General features: G+C 32.1%; 1 protein-coding gene across 1 annotated transcript; it reads right to left on the reverse strand.

Annotated features, from left to right (window-relative positions):
* Positions 1 to 14016: 14016 nt before the first annotated feature.
* On the reverse strand, positions 14017 to 21502 carry AGL8 (AGAMOUS-like 8). The gene is made up of 8 exons (XM_039037631.2): positions 21100 to 21502; positions 18157 to 18235; positions 17974 to 18038; positions 16564 to 16663; positions 16434 to 16475; positions 14987 to 15028; positions 14792 to 14910; positions 14017 to 14443 (listed from the first exon to the last, which is right to left on the reverse strand). Exons 1-8 carry the CDS (start codon positions 21282 to 21284, stop codon positions 14335 to 14337), a joined length of 741 nt encoding a protein of 246 aa, XP_038893559.2. The 5' UTR covers positions 21285 to 21502; the 3' UTR covers positions 14017 to 14334.
* Positions 21503 to 22700: the final 1198 nt, after the last annotated feature.

Genomic DNA, 22700 nt, shown 5'->3' on the forward strand with positions numbered 1-22700 from the left:
TTTTCTAAACCAGCAATGCGTTAGATGCTTTTTTTAAGATAAATGCCGGATAAAAAGAAAAAAATTATGAATTTTTAATTACCCATGCGTTGTTCTAGGTATCCCACTTTCGTTTTGGCTTGCCCATACGAGTGTCATGCGAGCATCCAACTACAGGTGAACCCTTCACAACTAAACTCATATCTAATATTCATAAGTTTCAAGATACAATTTCTTCAGACAAGATAGAGGAGTTTTATGGGATGCATTGGTTTAGGAGACTTAACTTCGTTTTGGCTTGCCCCCACGGGTGTCATGTGAGTATCCAACTACGGCTAAGTGCCTGTTCCAACTTAACTCATGCCATTTTGAGGTTTTTCTTTTGAAGTAATGATAGAGGAGTTGCGTTTAAGATTTTTCTTATTTTGTTCCCTTTTCTTTATGATGTACTCGTTTGATGCATCTTCACTCGGATTTCCTTCATCCCCAAATTTGGAGATGAGCTATACTCATCCCAAATTTGGAGACGAGCTAAATCCTCATTGCTAAAAGAGAGACAAAATTTCAAAATAGCTTTGAGAGTCTAAAAGGAGTTTAAGACTTAAAAGCTTGTATACGTTAGAAAGAAAACATGTAGTCTTTTTAGATAAGTTCAGGCTTTGTTGATTTTCCTAACACCTACTCTATACTTATAGATTTCATATTGTTGATATCATTGAGGTCAGGCAAAACACAAGACTTCGAAAATATCTAAAGAACAAAAATAAAGTATGCTAAGGTCAAATGCAAGGAACAAAATGATAGGAATTTCTCATTCATTTTCATAGATTCACATGAAACAAACAAACAAGTCAAACAAATACAAAAGAACATCAACTAAATCAAAATACAAAATAATCCAGCACCCCAAAACTTCATTGTGCTAGCACGTCATCTCTGCGTTCTTCTCCAGGGTCTTCATCCATAAAGCGCAAAGGGTTTCTAAGATGGGCAGGCGATGAAGGCAGAGAAAACATTATAACCAAGACCTGGTTGATGTACTGCGTTGTATAAACGAATTGGTCTTGCATCCATCTTGTTTGCTAGAACCCGATTTTCTTACTGAAGACCTTCGATGGATGCGGCCAATGGTCTGAGCTAATCACTGATGAAAGTTTTCAACTCTTCTAGGTCAGCGCTACGTTGAGGTGGTGTAGGTTCTTCACTTCTACCAACTGGGTCTTCAAAATTTGTTGCGTTGCTTGATCCTAACCCAGTTGGTTCAAAGATAGTTGGAGGAGGCACGAAATTGGGAATTAGGCTTAGTGAGGGCGAAAGAAGGGAATAAGGGATGTTTTGATTTATCTGAGTAGGTTCTTGATGCGTTTGATCAAGACTCCCTTCTGATGGGGCCATTGGTGAGTCATGGAGAGTAAGGTTGACGATTGGCTACACTTCTTCACCCGTAAGATCAAGCTCAGCTTCGTATTCTTCATGCTCTGAAGCTTCATCATTGTGTTCAACAATCTGGACGCGTCTTCTTTTGGGGGCGCGCTTAGACGATCGTGGTTTGGTTTCCACTTCTTTGGTAGGTAAGGCAGGTTAATGCGGCAAACCGCGAAGTAAACACCTTACTAACTTGATATCTATCAAACCATCGATCTCTTCATGATCATCCCCCAGAGGGATGCCCCCGCATTCACATAGTGTATAGATCAGCCATGGGAAGTAGAGTTATCCTCGTGGTTTAGTCTTGATGGCCTTGATCTGATCCCTTATTATTCTTCCAACGTCTAAAGGGATGCACTACATGACGTAATAGGTAGCCAGGACGCATTCCTTTGACAGTGTTTCATCATGCGTTGTAGGCATGATGCTTCTTTTGATCAGATAGTACCATAGGTTTACGTCTGGGGTTAAGTTCCTGGAAGCTAGCATCTTTGCTCTGTTTCTAGATGTTTTCCACTTGCTTCCAGGTTTGGCTACCGTTCTTAATGCATCTTCTAATTGGCTTGGCGTTGGCTGCTCCAAGATGCGATTACCTTTCGCGTCCGGATTACTATCGATGTTGAACTCTTCATTGATCTTGTCGGCTGAGAAACACATTAATACCCCATCAACGAAGGTTGTATTCTTCTCCATGTCAAATTCGCTGCTATAGAATATGCGGACGAGGTTGAACCAAATCCGTGTGTGCCCAACATAGAACTGACTTCAGCCCATTGCGTTTATTGTTTTTGTTATGTATATTGGCAATGGGTGGCGCTCAGCAAAGAATCCTTTTTCTACAAGTATATCACTGAATTGACGCTTTCTTCCCGAGGTCTTCTTAGGTAACGCGTCGGTTACCTTGTGTTTTCCTGCTGTGTGTTCTTTGGCTTCCCTTGCTAGCTCTCTCAATTCATTCTCCAATTTCCTTTGGAGAGTTGTCTTCTTTTGCCTTTGCCTTGCGGGCTGATAGTTTTCCAAGTTCTTCTCTAGTGCGTCGTGCCTTGAGCTACTTTCATGCGTTGCATCCTCAGGACCGAATGTTGATTGCTCATCTTCTTCCTCCAATATTAATTTTATTTTCCTTGTTACTCTCTTTGATTTTAAGGGTCTCTCATTCACGTCGGGTTGGCGTGATTAAGACGCGTATGGGCCAATTCTCCTTTCTTCTTCTCCCTCTTCTTCTTCTAATTCTTCTTCAAGCATCATAGCGTACCGCTCTGCTTCGTCCAATTCAAGTGATGCGTTAGGTAGGCCTGAACGCATCACTTGCTCTTCCTCTTGGCTTTGATTGAGACTCGCCAAAATAACACTAAAAACTTCCTGCTCGTCCAGTCGAGCCAATTCTGCCAACTCTTCAGGGTTGCGCTCTGGCAGGACTGTTAGAGAGGGGTCTAGGTGGAGTAAGTGGAGGGGTGCCTAATGGAGTATGAGGCGACTCAGGGGAGGATATGACGATGGGTGAACACGGCGGTTGGCTTGACGCGTCTGAGTCAACTGGATAAATGGTGGCTAGGGGCTCGATAAAAAGTGGGGGCGGTGGACGCACGACTGGTGATGGTGTGTTGTGAAGGTAGGCTGGAAGTGGGTCATGCATTGCACCCACCGGCGTTATGTTAGGAATGAATGGTGGTAGGGCAAGCTTGGTGTAGTGTTTACTGGCATCCATAGATGACGGACGCTGCCTCGGTTTCGAAGGTGTTTTGGGCTTTGGCTTAGGGGTAGTTTTGGGTTTTGGTTGAGGAGTTTTGGAAGGAAGGGTTGCGATGGCTTTGGTGGTTTTAGAAAGGGGTTTTGTGGGTGTTGTGGAAGGTTTCGACTGAGACGGCCACTGGGAAGAGGAGGTTGCTCTGTCGTGCGTCGGTTTGGTTTGGATATGGGCTTTAAAGGTTTTTCTAGGGCTCGAGGGAGGTGAAATCAAAACAGACGAGGAAGAGTAGGAACTTACCGGTGAGTCGTTCCTGAAGTCAGGTTTGGTTCTAACTATCTGATGCAGACGACATTGTGGTCGAGAGTTGCTGGAGTAGATCGGATGCGGTTCGAGACAAAGAAAGAAAAAAAAAATGGAGAGGCTAGGGTTTTTTTTCTTTTTCGTTTCAGAGATGGCTCGAGAGGGAAATGAGGAAGAAGGAGAATGAAACATTCGATCTTTTTATAGGCTGAGAGAGTTAGTGGGCTGACGTCAGCGGCGCCTGACGTCTGTAATAAATGTGAAGCTGAAGGGACGTCGTGGGTTTCTAAGCACTCGAGTGCTTTTGTATTCTCGAGACACGTCCCTTCAATTGGGCCATGCGTTAGACTTAAGTCTGACGTGTCCGTTATTCCCATCCCAATTGTACACAACTTAAAAAAAAAAAAAAAGAAAAAAGAAAAAAAAAAAAGAAAAAAAAAAGTGAAATTTCTAACTCAAGAAGGCAGAAACAAAGAACAATAAATCTTAAAAACATAGACAAAGAAACAAGCCAACAAACTCAAATCATATTTGCAGACTCAGCAAAAATTCAGTCGATCCATCCTCTTTTTCTTCACTCCAATCTCTTCAATATATTGCAGACTATCATGCAAAGAGATGTGTTGCATGGGATGCAGTACATGCTTGAAGTAAACCAAAGGAGAAGATGGGTTCCTTATAAGCTACTTTGAAGATGACTTGAAAAAACCCATTTTCAATTTTGTGTAATTTTTCAATTTCCAAAAACTATTTTGATTTTCAAATCATATTTTATTTCTAAAATCAAAATTTATTAATTTTACAAATTAATTTTCTAATAAAATTAATAAATGATTATTTAAACAATTTAAATAATTCTAATTAATTTAATATCCAATATCAAAATTAATTTTTACACAAATTCATCTTCATATATTTAAATCATATTTAAATATATTTTCTCCAATTCCATTTGATTCTAATTTGAACGTTTCAAATTAACTTATCTACTCTAGAGCTAATCTATTTCCGAGCTAGTAGGGGGACCTCATGGACCTACAGATCATGGGCTCCAACGATCTGAGATTAATCGACTAAACTCATTAGACCGATCTAACCCCCATTTATTAACTAATGGGTCACTCCACTAAAGCCCATAGTTGTACTCCCCTTACTATAGATATATTATGTCCACTCGATATAACCATGATTAGTAAGTTAACACTTTCAGGTTGTTCGCAATAACGGCTGGGTCAAATCTCTGTTTTACCCCCAAAATTACCTCTTGTTCCTTAAGTCCCCATTGATCCCCTAATGAACAATTTTTTTGTGATCCAATCACAAAACCGAGTCCTTCTCATACCAAATGAGAGGGCGGGATCCCTTGTTCAAACCCCGGAATAAACAATTAAGGGAACAACCTCTCTATTATCCCTAAAGCGGGTAGGAGTGAATTCCTCTTGCACCTTATGTCCCCAACTATCTATCCAGTCTTACCCCTGAAATGGCAATTATATTAAGCTGGCGCTGTTGAGCCAACCCTTACCTATAAAAATCTAAGGGTAATCCCAGATAAACAGGAGTTCATAGTTAGTTCAGAATTAAGGTCAAGTTACCAAGGTCATCGCTTTGAAATAATCAGTCTTAAACAGTAAACAGTGTTATAAAGCAAAGGTGACTCATTTCGTAGTCCGATCCTATACAAACTCTTTTGCACAAGGACACCCTCACTTCTCATGTCCAACATGAACGAATTAGGATCACTTCATTTGTAGCACTTTACAACTCCTTGTAACAACTATAGAGCAGGTCGTATCCAATACTGTTACCAGAATACCTAAGTGGCATGTAGTAGATGGATAAGGTTGGGTACCTTATCCTAGTTACATTACGAGTATGGCCCGCTTTGTAGGCGTTACAATTGTTGTAAAGTGCTACAAGTGATCTGATCCTAATCATTCATGTATTAGACATGCAAGCAGAGATATTCTATACAAAAGAGTTTGTATAAGACCGGACCACGAAATGTTTAGTCTCATTATATAATACCGTTCAAAATAGAAACTTACATTTGACCAGGATGACCATAGGTAACATGACTTAAATCTTGAATGAGTTGTGAACTCCTGCCTATGAGGGCGGTCCTTTGATTTGTATAGATGAGAGTGGCCAGATCGCCGACTCAACAAGCTTACCATTTTGGGGATTCGTCTGATTGAGAAGCTGGGAACATAGCTACACAAGATGAAATTCACTCCTACCTTGAAGTACGGGTAAGTAGATAAATTATTCCCTTAAGGGCTGATTCTGGATCTTGAACAATGTGGCACCACACCCTCTCCTTACCCGAGAGGGGTTTAGTCATAGTAGGACTATGATCTATTGTTTATTAAAGGAATCAGTGATACTTAAGGAGTTAGATGTAACTATAGGGGCAAAATGGTTATTTGGCCCAACTATACTTATGAGCAATTTGTGAAGGATCATCGTACTATTGATTGGTTATATCCAATGGACACAGAAATATATTTATAGTGGGATTTAATTATATATGATTTAATTAAATTATTTCAATTATATGTGATATAATTGTCATAGTGTATTTGATACATTATAGTTGAGTGGGAGGAAATAAATATTTGAATGAGATTCAAATATATTTTCTATGAATGTGATTCATAGTTGTTATATTTAATATAAATTGAGATTTATACTAAATGCAATTTAAAAGAGAAAATAAACTATAGTTTATATCGTATGTGATACAATATTAAAACTATAGGTTATATGTTATCTTTGATATAACATATAATTTAATATAAATATAATATGATAAGTTAGTTATCATATTTATTTATATTATTTTATTATTATTATTTGAATAATATTCCTCATCTTTTCTCTCCACCCACTTTAGTGGGTGGTTATGTTTTTTATGGCAAAAGGGAGAATAAAAGAAAAACAGTTTTTCTTCTTCTTCGAAGTTGAGCTTGTTGAACGATAGAGAGTTTTACAAAGGGTTCTGTGTTCTTGTGTTCTTGAGATAATTCTCAATCCACCTCCTTCAGTCAAACTTTCCCTCTAACCAAAACAGTCAGAGCCCATCACTCCTGGGTTCTCACCTCAAGAATACCAATAACTCTTTTGTGGTTGTGTCCGATTTTTGGTTCGAGAAAATCTTGAAGAAGGTCTTCAAGAAGTTGTTGATTCTGTTCGAGGGAGGATTCGTGAAGAAAAATGTCTTCAAAGGTAATGTATCTTGAACCCTTTTCTTGAAAAAGCATGTTGTAATTTAAATTTAATTTCATATATGTTATATGTTAACTGTAAACTTTATATTTGATAATTAATGGAATTTGGACGATCCGCTCCCACTCAAGGTTTTCCTCACACGAGTTCCTTCATTTACAACAATTGTAACAACTACAAAGTGAGTTATATCCATAGTGTCATCAGGATAAGGTACCTAGCCTTATCCATCTACTACAGACCGTCCAGGTTATTACATAAACATGATCTACCTATATGTCTCTGACCTTGGATCTTAGTTTACTGGTTTTTGGGTTAATGCAACTAAATGTCAAATAAAATACAATTTATTTTATTAGATAGATAATAAGTTTGTACAAATACAATTACAAACTACAAGACCACGAGATTTAGGACATCAACCCCAACAACTTGATCATTCAAAGAAGAACTAGAAAAACCTAAATACAACAATCTACCACCACATCCACCACTAATACCACTAGAAGATCCTTCTAGTGAATGATGAATAACATGAGCAACTAAAGGATGCTTAGTCCCTGAATCTTTAACCAAAGCCAAATACCAACTAACATCTTTATTTTGTTTTATTTGGAACACAGATTGAATATTAGTTTGAACAAAATCCAATAATACTGATAAATCTATAGAAACATCCAACTGCATTTCACCCAATATCAAACTAACTAAATCATTCAAGTATATCATATCATCAACAAAAACTCCAACAACAATATAATTCTCATTAGAATTGTAATGTGTCCACTGTCCACCATAAAGAACAACTACAGGAACATTAACCATGTTATCAAATTAGTGCAAAAAAAAATAGGAAGAAAAGATTTTATTAGAAACTAAGAGTAAGTATATGTGTATAGCTCTAACTATCAGTGAAAGACAGCGATAGAAGTCTATTATTGTCTATTATTGATAGACAGAGATAGAACTCTATCACTGTTTATCAGTGATATCAAATCCCTACATCTTCATACCAAAAAGAAGAACTCTATCAAATTAGCCACATAGTTAAATTACAAGCAGTCACTACAAGAAAAATGAGTTATCTCAACGCCTAAATCGAGTGTCGGGAGTTTGGTCGTTGGGAGAAACAGACTCTCCTAACGACGTAAGAAAGCGTCGAAAGTTCTCCGGGAACTCCCGACGTCGTAAAGGCCTATCGGGAGTTCCCCGAGAACTCCCAACAATTAAAATAGGCGTCAGGAGTTCCCAAGGAACTCCCAACGATTAAAAAGGGAGGAACTCCCGACACCATACATTAGCCGTCGGGAGTTCCCTTGGAACTCCCAATGGCTCTCCCGACACCCATCGAGCGGCATCGAGAGATGGGATCTAGTATAAACCAGATCCTTTCTTCCCCATTTTTCCCCATTCTTCCCCCTTTTCTAACCCTAACCCGCCGCCCAACCATCTCCCCCTGTCGCTGAAGCTTTTCCGGCCCTTCTCTCCCATTTTCCTCTCCTTCCCTACCGATCTACTCCCCCTCGCTCCTCTCCCTCGCGCGCCAGCCACTCTTCTTTTAAGAACCTGCCCCCTCTTCTTCGTCCTTCAAAAACTTGTCGCCGTCACCACTGCCTCCTCCCTTCGGTCTGCAGCTACATTCAACTGCCCACCACCGCCGTCGTCTCCTCCTCTCGTTCAGCCGCCGCCTTCAACCGCCCGCTGCCACCACCAATAATCTTCTCATTTTATTTTCTCTTATATATTTATTTAAATCATTATTTTCTCCTGTATATTAATTTAATCATTATTGATTGATTAATTGAAAAATCATGATTTAAATAATTTATGCAAATTGTTATTGTGTTATTGTAGATGTTTCAATTAATCATTGTAGATGTTTCAATTAATCATTATTGATCGATTCCCATTTGTTGTTGAATGTGAATTAATTTTACTTTCCAAATACCATTTTCAAAAGCTCCAAAAATTAAATCAAAACAAGATTCTCATTTTTACAACATCAAAAAATCCCTTAATTTTAATGTACAAAACACCTCCATATATTCAATTTTATGTCCACACACAATCACATTTTCATCAATAGAAATTATATAATGAATTGGAGAATTCAACAATGATTATTCAAAATATGATGATGATGATGATGATGATGATGATGATGATGATAATTCTAATTCAACTACAATAGTTTCCCATGTGATCATCTATCGGTTTGGAAAAGTTTACTTTTAATTTACCAATTAATACCTTTGTTTGCATGATTTTATAACATCCAGAAAATTTTATTGTGGGATGTGAATTATTTTATGGATTGAGTTGTTATTGTTGATTGTAGATGTTTTAATTTATGCAATTTTTTGTGGATTGTGAATTAATTTATAGCATGTTATTGTGGATTAATTTATTGCATGTTACTATGGATTGAGTTGTTATTATGGATTGTGGATGTTTTAATTTATGCAACTTTTTGTGGATTATGGATTAATTTATAGCATGTTATTGTGGATTAAGTTGTTATTGTGGATTGTGGATGTTTCAATTTATGCAATTTTTTGGAGTATGAATGTTATTGTGGATTGTTTTTAATTAGCATTATTTTTTATATAAGCCATAGATTGTGGATGTTTCAACTTACTTAATTTTGGACTTAGTTTAAGAAAAAACATCAATAACATTAGGGGCAAAAAAAGTCGAATCACGTATTATAAATTAGTTAAAATTTTAAATACTACGAACAAACTTGGAAATTTTTAATCAAAGTTCATGCTTAATAAATACTTTTTACTTTGTCCTCTAATCCATGTTATTGTTTTGGATTACAAGTTGGTTAGAAAAGATTTATTTTTAAGGATGAATAAAGAATGGATTAAACTAAGAAATAAGTTATCAGTGGAGTATAGAGAAGGAGTATCCCAGTTTTTAGATATGGCAAAGTTTCATGTTAATGATTCCAGACGAATAAGATGTCCATGGAAGAATTGTATGAATTCAATTTGGGAAAAGATAGATATTGTGGAACGGCATCTATTCACATACGGAATATCTCCCTCATATTGTAAATGGGTATATCATGGAGAGCCAGTAACTTATCTAGAAGTTTTGAAAGTCATACAAGTCATTCAATATAGAATGTTGAAGTAGACAATATAGAGAGTAATGCTGTCAAAGAAAATGAGATGTTGAATCTTATAAACGATTTACAAGTTCCATTGTGTTGGTCCTTATTTACTCGTTTTGTATGTTTTTGATGTTCGGTAGGTTCCATGTTTGTCGTGGGGGGTGGATAGAGTTTCATTACACCGGTCTTGTCGTTGAACTTGGAGTTCTTGTGTGTTTATGAATGTTTACGAAGTTTAATGTGTTGTGGAGGGGGGGTTGAGATTGGGTTAAAACATTTTGGGGACAAAGTTTGAGTTTTATGTGTGTTGGTCCTTGTTAACTCGTTTTGTGTGTTTTTGATGTTCGGGAGGTTCCATGTTTGTCGTGGGGGGTGGGGTAGAGTTTCATTACACTTGTCTTGTCGTTGAACTTGGAGTTCTTGTGTGTTTATGAATGTTTATGAAGTTCTAATGTGTTGTGGGGGTGGATTGAGATTGGATTAAACCATTTTGGGGACAAAGTTTGAGTTTTATGTATGTTGGTTCTTGTTTACTTGTTTTGTGTGTTTTTGATGTCCAGGAGGTTCCATGTTTATCGTGGGGGGTGGGTAGAGTTTTATTACACCCGTCTTGTCATTGAACTTGGAGTTCTTGTGTGTTTATGAGAAGTTTATGTGTTGTGGGGGGTGGGGGAGTTGAGATTGGGTTAAACTATTTTGGGGACAAAGTTTGAGTTTTATGTGTGTTGGTCCTTGTTTACTCGTTTTGTGTATTTTTGATGTTCGGGAGGTTCCATGTTTGTCATGGAGGGTGGGTAAAGTTTCATTACACCCATCTTGTCGTTGAACTTGGAGTTCTTATATGTTTATGAATGTTTACGAAGTTCTAATGTGTTGTGGGAGGTGGGTTGAGATTGGCTTAAACTATTTTGGGGACAAAGTTTGAGTTTTATGTGTGTTGGTCCTTGTTTACTGTTGTGTGTTTTTTTTATGTTCGGGAGGTTCCATGTTTATCATGGGGGGTGGGTAGAGTTTCATTACACCCGTATTGAAGTTTGAACTGTTGTAGATGTTTACCGATTATGACATTTGAATGTTTTTGTTTTTGTTTTATTGTAGAATGCTATTCGGAGATGAGCTGGGACAATTGTTGAAGATGTTGTATTCCAAACGTGTTCTTGACGTTGTTTTCATTTTATTTCTTCTATATATTTGTGATATGAATGTTTATGAAGTTCTAGTATCGACTTTGTTTTATCTGAGGATATTGTAATTTTGATTTACTTGTTATAATATGGACTTCATTTTCGTTGTTTAATTATGTGAATCTTTATTTGGTTTATTATGTTTTACAAGTTATTCAGATCAAATTTTAAAAAATTACAAACAATAAATTAAAAATATTCGATAGACAATTTTCAACTAATGAATGAACTCCCCACGCATATATTACTGCGTTGGGAGTTCTTGTAACTCCCGACGCATTAAATAAAACTATCGGGAGTTCCGGAACTCCGGACGCATGGAACAACCGTCGAGAGTTCGGGAACTCCCGACGCACTTTAAAACGGCTTTGGGAGTTAGTCGGGGAACTCCCGACGCACATATAGGGCATCGGGAGTTCTAGAACTGCCGACGTCGTAGATCAGATGTTGGCAATTACTGGAACTCCCGACGCCCTATATGTGCGTCGAGAGTTCCCCGACTAACTCCCACGCCATTTTAAAGTGCATCAGGAGTTCCTCTCCCGACGGGTTTCTCCCGACCAAACTCTCGACGACTCTTTATTCGTCGGGAGAGGCTCTCCCGACGTATTCCACACTTTTCCGAAAAATTGTGATGTCGGGAGAAGTCAGATTTCTTGTAGTGAGTAGATAGACATTGATAGAACTCTATCACTATCTATCAGTGATAGACAGTAATAAAGATCTATTTCTGCATATCACCAATAGGTAGACATAAAGCTGGAAAACAAGCACATTCTAAGTCCAGTATTATATATACATCTGCACAAACAACAAATAAAAGAAAACAAAGAAGAATAAATATTGAAAAAATATTGAAAAAAAAACAATAATACAACAAGCAAATTTTAGAAAAGGGATAGAGTTCTATCACAATCCATCAATGATAGACAGTGATAGAACTCTATTACAGGCTCTCCAATTTGAAATCGATATGCCACATTACCATACATTTTAATTGAAATCACTTGAATTTCAAGTTTCTATCAGTTGAATTATGTAAATTTAATACCAGATAAAAACTCAGTTAATAAAAAGAATTGTGTCTTGTATTTGAATGAGGACAAAGAGCCCCTATTTATACATGAGTACAAATAACAACTCACCTTAGGTAGAAGAAAAAGAAATTAAGTTACAACAGAATGAATTTGCTCAAACTAAATGCAATTTGCAACAATAGTAAGAATTTTCCATAAATATATGGCTCTCATTCATACTGAAAATAAGATAAATAGATAAAATAAACTTTTCTTTCGTTACTTTTTCGAGAAACAACAATTCATAATTAATTATGATTTTGTTTGATTGACTATTTAATTTTTTATTTCTTAAAAATTAAAGGATAAAATACCTTTTTGGTCCTAGAAATTTGGTCTAATTTCTATTTGGTCCATAATTTCAAAATATTATACATTTAATCCTCAAGTTTTGAGTTTGGTTTCAATTTAGTCCTTAGGTTTCAAAATGCTATAACTTTATCCTTGACATTTGAGTTTTGTTTCAATTTGATTCATATGTTTCAAGATTTACACTTTTAACATTGATTTTTCATTATAAATACACACTTTTCGTCTTTAGAGTTAATTTATGTTAAAAAATTAAAATCATTAAAAGAATTATAATTAATTAAGTTTCACTAATTTTATCACTTTTAAAATTAAATTTAAAATTTTACTTCATATTTTTTTAATTAATTAATAGAAATTGATGGAAATGATGGAAAGTGGGTATTTAATGAAAAATCAAGATTAAAAATGTAAAATCATGAAACTCAGGAATTAAATTGAAACAAAACTCAAATTTCAAGGGTGAAATTGTAATATATTTAAACTTATGGACTAGATGGAAACAAAATTTAAAACTTAAGGGCTAAATGTGTAACATTTTAAAACTTAGTGACCAAATAGAAACTAGAGCCAAAATCTATGGGCCAAAAAAGTATTATTCCCAAAATTAAACTATCTGTTAATTAAAAGTTAAAAAACACTCTTGGTCCCTAAACTTTACGAAAGTAACAATTTAGTCCCTGAATTTTGGTTTATAACGATTTAGTCCCTATACCTTCAATGTTATAATAATTTAGTCCCTGAACTTTAGTATGTAACAATTTAGTCCATATACTTTCAAATTTGTAACAATTTAGTTCCTAACGTAAAAGAATTCATCAAAATTAGATGTCAAGTTTTATTATTTAATGATGTAGACTTTGTAATATATAAAAATATTGAGTCTTTAATTTATTTATCGACTTATTTATGCAAAAAATCTTATTAAATCTTACCACTAATTTCTATGTAGATACTAAATCATTACAAAATTTAAAGTACCAAAACTAAATTGTTACATAGTAAAGTTCATGGACTAAATTGTACAAAATTAAAAATACAATGACTAAATCACTACAAATCAAAGTTTAGGAACTAAATTGTTACTTTTACGGAAGTTTGAAGACTAAAATGATTTTTAACCTTAATTAAATTTGGTAAATCAATTCCAAATATCGCAGACTTTTTGTTTCTATCTTCTTGTGTAACTTAATTAAATTATTTTTCTTACTTTTCTTATATAAATTAATTCTTTCTATAAAAAAGAACAGCGTCATTCAACTGTTGAACATAACTGGAATTTTTGATAATAGCATGAATGAATTTTTGCTACTACTTGAAACATTTGACTTCAAGAACAAGAGAAAGAAGGAAACCTCAGCATTTTTAATTAAATCGAACTCCGAAACATAGTTGAACGATAATTAATACATATTTCTTTCGTTTCGAGATTCAAATCTTCTTAACAGAAATTATAACCAAACCTTTATCCTAGTTTCTTTCCTAACATTTTCAACTATATCAATAATAATAATAATCCACCAAACAAATCTAAAGAAGAAAAATCCCACTATACCAAAGAAGAAGAATATAAATGGTTTCCATATATAAAGAAATTAGTATAAAGTGAATAATTCATTCCACACAATACATAAATATAACATTGTCAAATACGAAAAATGAAACAAAGAGAGGTATATAATTGCTAAATTTGAGAAGTAATTAAAGTTAAATGGCTGCCATTTATACAAAATATATACAATCATGTCACTTAGAGCCTTATTCTCTATAAAATGTATCATTTTTTTAACCAATAATAAGCCTCCATGCTTCTTTACCCATTTTACCCTTTTTTTCCTGAATTACTTACTAAAAGCTACAAAGTTTCACAGAGGATTGGATATATCCATTATCCAAAAGGGTTCATACAGCTAAAGAATTTAGGGTACTATTACTACTACACTACTATATATATGATACATCAGGGGGCTTACAATTATAAGTCTGCATCATATATATATATATATGTATATTATCCCTTTAGTCACCAAGATGGTGGCGGAGCATCCACGGCGGGAGGAGGACACCGGATCTGTCGTGATTGGCGGCGGAGTCGTCGTCCCCAGTGTCGTGTGTTGGGTAAAGACAACTGCAAATATTATATCAATCAACAACTTAATATGAAACTTAGGGTGTATCTGAAAACGATTCTAGAATAGATTAATTTATGTTTGGGAGAGATTATCATTCAAAATCATCTTTGATATATAAAAATTTAAATTTTACATGATGAAAAGCGAGTTTTGGAGTGATTTAAACATGAGAACTAAAAGAGTAAAATTAACGATTTCTAAATTACTCTCAAACATGTACGAAAGGTGTGTTTTGGAATGATTTAGAATGATTTTCAAAATCAATCTCAAATATATAGTGTTATAATATATATTATGAAATATGTTTAGGGAGCTAATTAATATTAATTAATTAAGAGACTAACCTCATGTTAAGAGATTGGAATGGCTGAGGTAGAAGAAGTGGAGAAGATTCAATGACATGGCTATTCTGCTGCTGCTCAATTTGTGGATTTTGAGCTTGTGCTTTCTCCTTCTCCTTTATCTATTATTTAAATAATTACATTATTATCTTTTATATATATATAAATTAAAAATAAAAAACAAAAAAAAAATCACACCTTCTTGGCTAACATGTTATTTTGCTCCTGTAGTGCCTTGTCCTGATCAAACAATGCAAGATAATTTAAGCCACTGGAATAACTGTTAGGTATAGAGAAATGTGATTGTTGGGACTAATTAAAAAAAAAAAAAAAAAAAAAAAAAAAGAACTTAGCAATAATGAGTTTAAATTCTTTTTGTGTTACCAAGGTAATCATTAAGGCTAATGAAATTAAAAATAAAAAAATAAAAAAAGTGTAAAAGCAAGTCCACTACCATCCATTCAAATTCAAACCTATTGTCTTAGTATTGATTTTTTTTTTATGTTGCCTAATTTCTAAATCCACTGCATGGTTGATTTACATTTTTTTCTTAAAAGAATGATTGGTTTAAATTTAACAAAGTTGCAAATGATGTTAACCTTATAATAAATTTCATCAATTCATCTCTTCTTTTCATTCATCTTGGCATTACTTTTAAAACATACACATACACACAAAACACAAAATCGACCGACTGTCTGTCAGATTTCACAAAAAAGAATTTGATCGATTTTCGGTGTTGGTTTTCTCTCAAAGCTGACCGACCGATACATACCCTTAGTTTGAGGTATTTAGACCCCTCCCAATCTTGAGAATACTCTCGAGCGCTAATATATTTCACCAAAATATTGTCTACCTTTCTCCTTCCTACTCACTGTATTTATAATCAAACTTCTCTAATAAACTCCTTAACTATTTGCTAATATGCCCTTAATACTCTAAGTATTCACTAATAACATTTCTATCAGATACCATCGTCTCAACTTCGACCTAGTCCTCTGAAGCTAAATTTCTTGTTGGACCAATACTCTTGATCTTGTATATTGTGCTTTGTTATATGTATCTTTCTTTTGTTAAAAAAAATCACAAAACATCACAGATCAAATTCTATGAATGAAATATACGTTGATACATCAAAAAATCGAAGGATTCGATATTGATTTTGGGTATTTATGAATATCTCCAACATATTTTATTAATGCTTGTAAAACATAAAAATGTTATCAATTTAGTTAAATATGAACAAGAATACTAATAACAATATCAATAACTTAGTTCTAAAGTAAAAACAGCTAAATTATTAATCAAAGTAAATTTTATAAAACTTACGATTTATAGAAATATCCATCGATATCGATATTATATCGATATATACGTCAATATATCCATAAAATCAAGATGTCGATATCGATATTTTAATCTTCTATGGTATCATCTATATAAGATTAAAATTCTATATATCTTACTGAATTTCTTGACAACTAAATGATACAAAGTTAGGTATATGGATGTCTTTCGAGTCGAGTCGAAGTACAAACAAGCTAGTTTGGCCCAAAAGATAGCATGTATATCAAATGATTAATGTCTCCTAGGAGTTGCATTTTTTGAGGCAAAAAAATAGGAAAAAGCAAGTCTTAAAGTTTACCTTTTTCTGAAGCTCTGAAATGGATTCATGCATGAGTTGGTTCTGTAGGAGAGAAGGTTTTGGAGATGCAAGTCAGCAAAATATTTATAGTATGTACAAATCTTTAACATATAGTAAAACATATATATACCTTCCTAGCTCTTATATGCTTGAGTGCAGAATCAAGTTGTTGCTCAATATTTTGAAGCTCTTTTAGACTCAATGAGTCAAGATCTTCCCCCATGAAATGCCTGCAAATTCCAACCACGTTCTGTTTGATAATTATTTAGGTCTCGTTTGGTAATTATTTGATTTTTTGTTTTTATTTTTGAAAATTAAGCCTATTTCGTTCACATTTCTTATAATGATTTACATCTTTTTTAAGTACAATGGTTGAATTCTTAGCCAAGTTTAAAAAACATAAACAACTTTTTCAAAGCTACTTTTTTTTAGTTATCAAAATTTGGCTTGATTTTTTAAATTATTAGTGAAAAGTAGATAATAAAGAAAGAAATTTGGAGGTGGAACTAGTGTCCATAAGCTTAATTTTTTTTTTAAAAAAAAATGACTATAAATAGGACCTTAGGTTTTTTGTTTTTTATTTTTGAAAATTATAAGCTTATAAATATTACTTTCACGTCTAAGTTTTTATGTTTTATTATCTACTTTTACTAATTATTAGAGTGTTGATATAATATTGAATTTGTCATAATCCATTCATTCAAGCTTTTGGGTTAATTGATGATTTAATATGATGTTAGAGAAAAATGAAATCTGTTATAGAGTGTTGATATAATATTAAATGATCATAATTTATCATCTTAAATTTTTGGGTTGATTAATGATACTTGTGTTTTAAAAAACCAAACAAAAAAATTTGAAACTAAAAGAAAATTGTAGTTTCAAAAATTTCCTAAGAGGAAAAAATATCAATTTTAAAAAAAAAATACGAAATCAAAATCAAACAAATACTTATGTCATAAGTATTTCAAAATTAAGCCCATAAGTTCTATTTTCACCTGCAATAAGTTTTCATGTTTTGTTAGATTCTTTCTACTTATGTTTTAAAAAACCACACCATGTTTTGAAAACTAAAAAGAATGTAGTTTTCAAAAATTTGTTCTTTATTTTTAGAATTAGTCTAGAAATTCAAAATTTTTTTTATAAATGAAGACCATAACAGAGAAATTAAAAGGAAAGAGACATTAAATTTTAAAACATAAAACAAAAAACAAAATTGTTATGAGATTTAGATTTGCATTCGGTAACCATTCCATTTTTTACTTTTAGTTGTTAAAAATTAAGTCTATAAATATTCATCCCATCTCTAAATTCCATGCTTTGTTATCTACTTTTTATCAATATTTTCAAAAATCAAACCAAAATTTAAAAACTAATCAAAGTAATTTTAAAAAGCTTGTTTTCGTTTTTGGAATTTAACTAAGAAACCAACTCTTATCCTTAAGAAAGATGCAAATCGTTCTAAGAAATGAAGAAAAATAGGTTTAATTTTAAAAAACCAACGATTATTAATGAGGCTGAGTTAAGAGAGAAATTAAACCTGTGGTTTTTCTGTAAAACCTCAATTCTGGCTTTAAGCTTTGCATGTTCAAGAGTCCAATTTCCCTAAACAAGTGCCAACACACAAAGTAATTTTCATAATATTGAGTTAAGAAATTAAGAAATAAATTATAAAAAAAATCAATAATAATTAATATATAATGGGAATGAGTTCGGTATGTACATTTGATTGGTTATCATTTTCAACAAGTCTCCTCTCTGCATATGAATACCTTTCGTAACGCTCAAGGATTTTCTCCATGCTGTTCATATAAACTACACTCATTAACACCATATAAAACCCATAATCCAAATATAACGTTCAATTATAAATTCGGACTTATAATTGAGAGGAAATTAAAATTTAGTCTCTATGATTTGATAAAACCTTAAAAATAGTCCATATGGTTTGATAAAATCCTCATAAATAGTCACTAATGTAAGGACTGAATTCTAACTTTTTCCAAATCATAGGTACCAAAATTACAATTTAACCTCAAAATAAGATATTAGAATAGCCATCACGAGTGTAGTTTAGTAGTTAGCACATCTTCGTCTATTCCGAAGTTCAAATCTCCGTCTTACATTTTATTTACATCTAGTTACTCTAGCATTATATTAATGTATACATTGTGGTTACATTTTGTTATTTTTTAAAAATATAAACTTTTTGTTAATATGAATATAATTCAAGTGATATAAAACTAGTACTATCGGCTTCAAAGTCAGAGATTTGATTCTTCCACCCCATAAATGATAAGAAAAATGTAAACTTTATGGTGTGAAAAAAAATAAAATTCAAATATGTTAGATATGATATCCATGCTTCTTAATATTATCTCCCTATTAAGTAACTCAAATCAAGTAAATTAAATCTCAGGACATTATTATGTAATAATTCAAACTTATAACATAATAAAAAAGATTAACCTGAAGGGAAAAAAAAATAGATAAGAAATAATTCTATTTCTTATCAAAGTCAGAATCAAATGAATATACTTGAGATCAAATTGAGTGAAAATGAAGAAAATATGAAATCATTTGTTCCACAAATAAAAGCACAAAATCACTTAATGAGGAATATATAAGATAGGTCAATTTCCTAACTCCAAAGTTTTTCCTAGTAAAGTAGAAAATGACACATCTTCACATTTATGTGGTTACAAAGTTTAAATGAAAAAAAAATCGAAACAAAAGTCTTTAGATTTAAATCTCCGTAAATTTTAATTAATACAGTTTAATTATTATTTATGATATACATATATTCGATTAAAGGTTAAATGATTCTAATCTATCGAAGTATGTTCATATTGATTGACAGTATAATAAAAAGAGATATATATAGAAATTTATTGACAAATGAATATATTTGAACCAATAAAGGACTTGTAAAAGAGTGATTAATGAGAGGAAAAAAAAAGTGTTCAAGAAAGTAGACTAATCATGAACAACAATTGAGCCAAAAACTAATCTAGTTAATGCAATCTCTTTTCTTCAAATAAATAAATGAATGAATAATTTATAATTAACAATGGAGTCCAAATATATATTTCTTTTATAAGAAATCAAGGTTTCATTATTTTTTTTTTAAAGTGCTTTTGGCATTTTGCTTTTAGGTGGAATCATATAAATCTCATCTATTAAAAAAAAAAATTAAGATTTTTAAAATATTTTTTTTAGAGTAACATAAATAACAAAAACAAATAAAAATGACTAAGTAATGAAGAAAATTTTTAAAATCATAATCATTACTAATTTGAAAGTTACAAATAATCTTTTTATAACTTTTCTTATATTCAAAGTCTTATTCATGAAAAGACAAGTGATTTTAATCCTTTTGAATACTTTAAACTAAAATGAAGAATGAGTGATGAACTCAAAGGATGAATAAGAGATCCACCTCATTTTCAAAATCTTTTACACAAACAAATTCCAAAAAATAAATAAACAAACAAACAAAAATAAAAAATCACTACGACCAAATAGAAATACTTCCAACTTAATACAATGTAATAGAGAGGATTTCATTATCAGACATAAAATTTTAAAATGAACATAACTCAAAACCACTTCTTTTTTTTTAAAATGAAATTTGAATCATGATTCGTCATTCATTCAACAATAATGTATTGTAATACTCTACAATATAAATAGAGTAGATTATTTAATATCAAAAGCATGTATAAAGAACAAAGCTAACATTCTCCTCTACAAAACAGAATTATTACAAAAATGATGCTCTAAGCTAAATTGAAACACTTCATTATTCAAAACATATTACATTAAACATACTTTTATTATTTAAAAGAAAGAAGAGACAGATCCACTTAATAGTACATATTAAATAAAACAACAAAGTATGAATTTATAGAGTTGTTCAACAACTTCATCCAATTATACAACAAGTGCATCAAAGAGGGAGGAGGGGCCAAGGTTCTTCATAGCCAAAGAAACTTTAACTTTACTACCTTTTTTTTTCCCTTCTTTTTTTCTCATTAATCAACACTAAAAAGTAATTAAACCAAGAGAAATTCAAGAAAAACAAAAGTTTCTGCCAAATTACAATGTGCACACAACACAAAGTAATTAACAAGGCCAACTTGAGAGAGTATTAACGTTTAATAACATAATTCCAAAATCTCGAAAATCGAGATACGTATAAATCAATCAAAATACTTAAAAAAAAAAGACATCATAGACTTTAAATTTTCACCTCGACAAAAAAAACACACACACAATGACACAAAACAAAACATGAAAACATGTTTATTGATTTCATTGTGTTATATTTTCATCACAACTACATACAAATAAATAAATAAATACAAAACAAGGAGATCCAAAGAAAAATAGTGTGAAAATATAAATCATGCAAAGGACAATATGTGATTGGACTATAATACTTCAAAACTAACTCCAAAAACAATAATAAACAAAATTTCATGGAGATAAACATAATAGCACTTTAGATTTGGGATTATGGCAAATAAGAAAATGAATTCTAATTTATATAATATACCCATCTCTATCCTTTAATCGGTATTGAAGATTGAATGCATAAAATACAAAAAGTCTAAGAAATTGATGAATGAAAAAGGGAAACAAAAAACAATAAATGAAAACATACCAAGAATCAGTTGAGTATTCAAAGAGCTTCCCCTTTGTGGAGAAGACAATAAGAGCAACTTCAGCATCACAAAGAACTGAAATTTCATGAGCTTTCTTCAATAAACCAGACCTTCTCTTTGAGAAAGTCACCTGTCTATTAATTTTGTTCTCTATCCTCTTCAATTGCACTCTCCCTCTCCCCATTTTTTTCCCCTCACAAAATTCAATTACAAACCCACACCCCAAAAAAAGAAAAAAGGAAAAAAAAACCCTCTCTATTTCATTCAAGAAATAGTGAGGAGAAGAAGAAAAGAAAAAAAAAAAAAAGGTGTAATTTAGTGAGTGAATAAAAAAATTGATGTTTGTGATGAAAAAAACCAAAACTTTGAAATGAAAACAATATTGGAAGATGGGGTAATGAGTTTTGTTTTTTTTTTTTTTTAAGATGGGTGGTTTTGTAAAACCAGAGTGGTTTCGTCTAATTTGTTGTCGAATTTTGATTGGTTAATGGGGTGTCTGTGACGTATCGTTTTGGCTGTCACCATCTCGGGTGTTTTAAGCCACAACCTTTTTTAAAAAAAAAATTGGGGACCGATCTGTAAATTACAAATATTATATTGCCATTATTTTTTTTTATTTGGATTATTTTTTATTTGTGTTTTTTACTATGGTTGGGTGTATAGGGATGTGAAACAGTTAAATTACTGACATGAAATTACCCTTTGTTTTGGGTATATTTATGAATCAATTTACCGTGATTGCCATTCTTGTACTACTTTTGTTTTTCCTCTAAAGTAGGAAATTATATTTAATTCATTTTTCTAGCTATTTTAAACGAGTCGTGCTTTATTTATTTTCTAGTCAACTTTTAGAATGATGTATAGATCTCATTTGATAATCATTTGATTTTTTTAAAAAAAATATATAATGGTTTGCATTTTTTAAGTACAATGGTTGACTTCTTAGCCAAATTCCAAAAACAAATATTTTTTTAAACCTTTAGTGAAAAGTAGATAGCAAAGGAAGAAATTTAAAGGTAAAATAGTGTCCATAAACTTAATTTTCAAAAACAAAAACAAAAACAAAAAATATTATCAAACGGGACCTTAATCATTGATTTTTGAAAATTTAGGGTTGATTTGATTTTTTTGTTAGTCTCTATATTTTCAACATTTTTAGTGGGTTTTTTTAGTTTATGTCAAAGGTTTAAATTGTTAACTTAGGAATATGGTCTTGCTTTTTCAAATAATATAAAATAAATATGTAAGTTTCAAATATATGGCAAAAAAAGAAAAAAAACTGAATTCAAATGTAATATAAATCAAATTAAGAAAGTGAAAATATGATCTAGTTCACTATCGTCTACCTTAAATTTCTGATCTCATCTATATGTTGTAGAAATAAAGAAAAATATATCTCATGAAAATGGTATAAAGTTTTAAAGATTAGAATATAGAATAATCATAGAAGTTGAAAACCTAAAATTTAAAGTTTTATTTAGTAACCATTTGTTTCTTTTTTTCAAAATTAAGCCGACAAATATTTCTACCACCTCTAGATTTCTTGCATTGTAGTCTACTTTTTACCTATGTTTTCAAAAATCAAATCAAATTTTAAAAA

The sequence above is a fragment of the Benincasa hispida genome, chromosome 8 (assembly GCF_027475165.1).
Source record: "Benincasa hispida cultivar pf3 chromosome 8, pf3_genome.v1.1, whole genome shotgun sequence".
Taxonomy (NCBI): domain Eukaryota; kingdom Viridiplantae; phylum Streptophyta; class Magnoliopsida; order Cucurbitales; family Cucurbitaceae; genus Benincasa; species Benincasa hispida.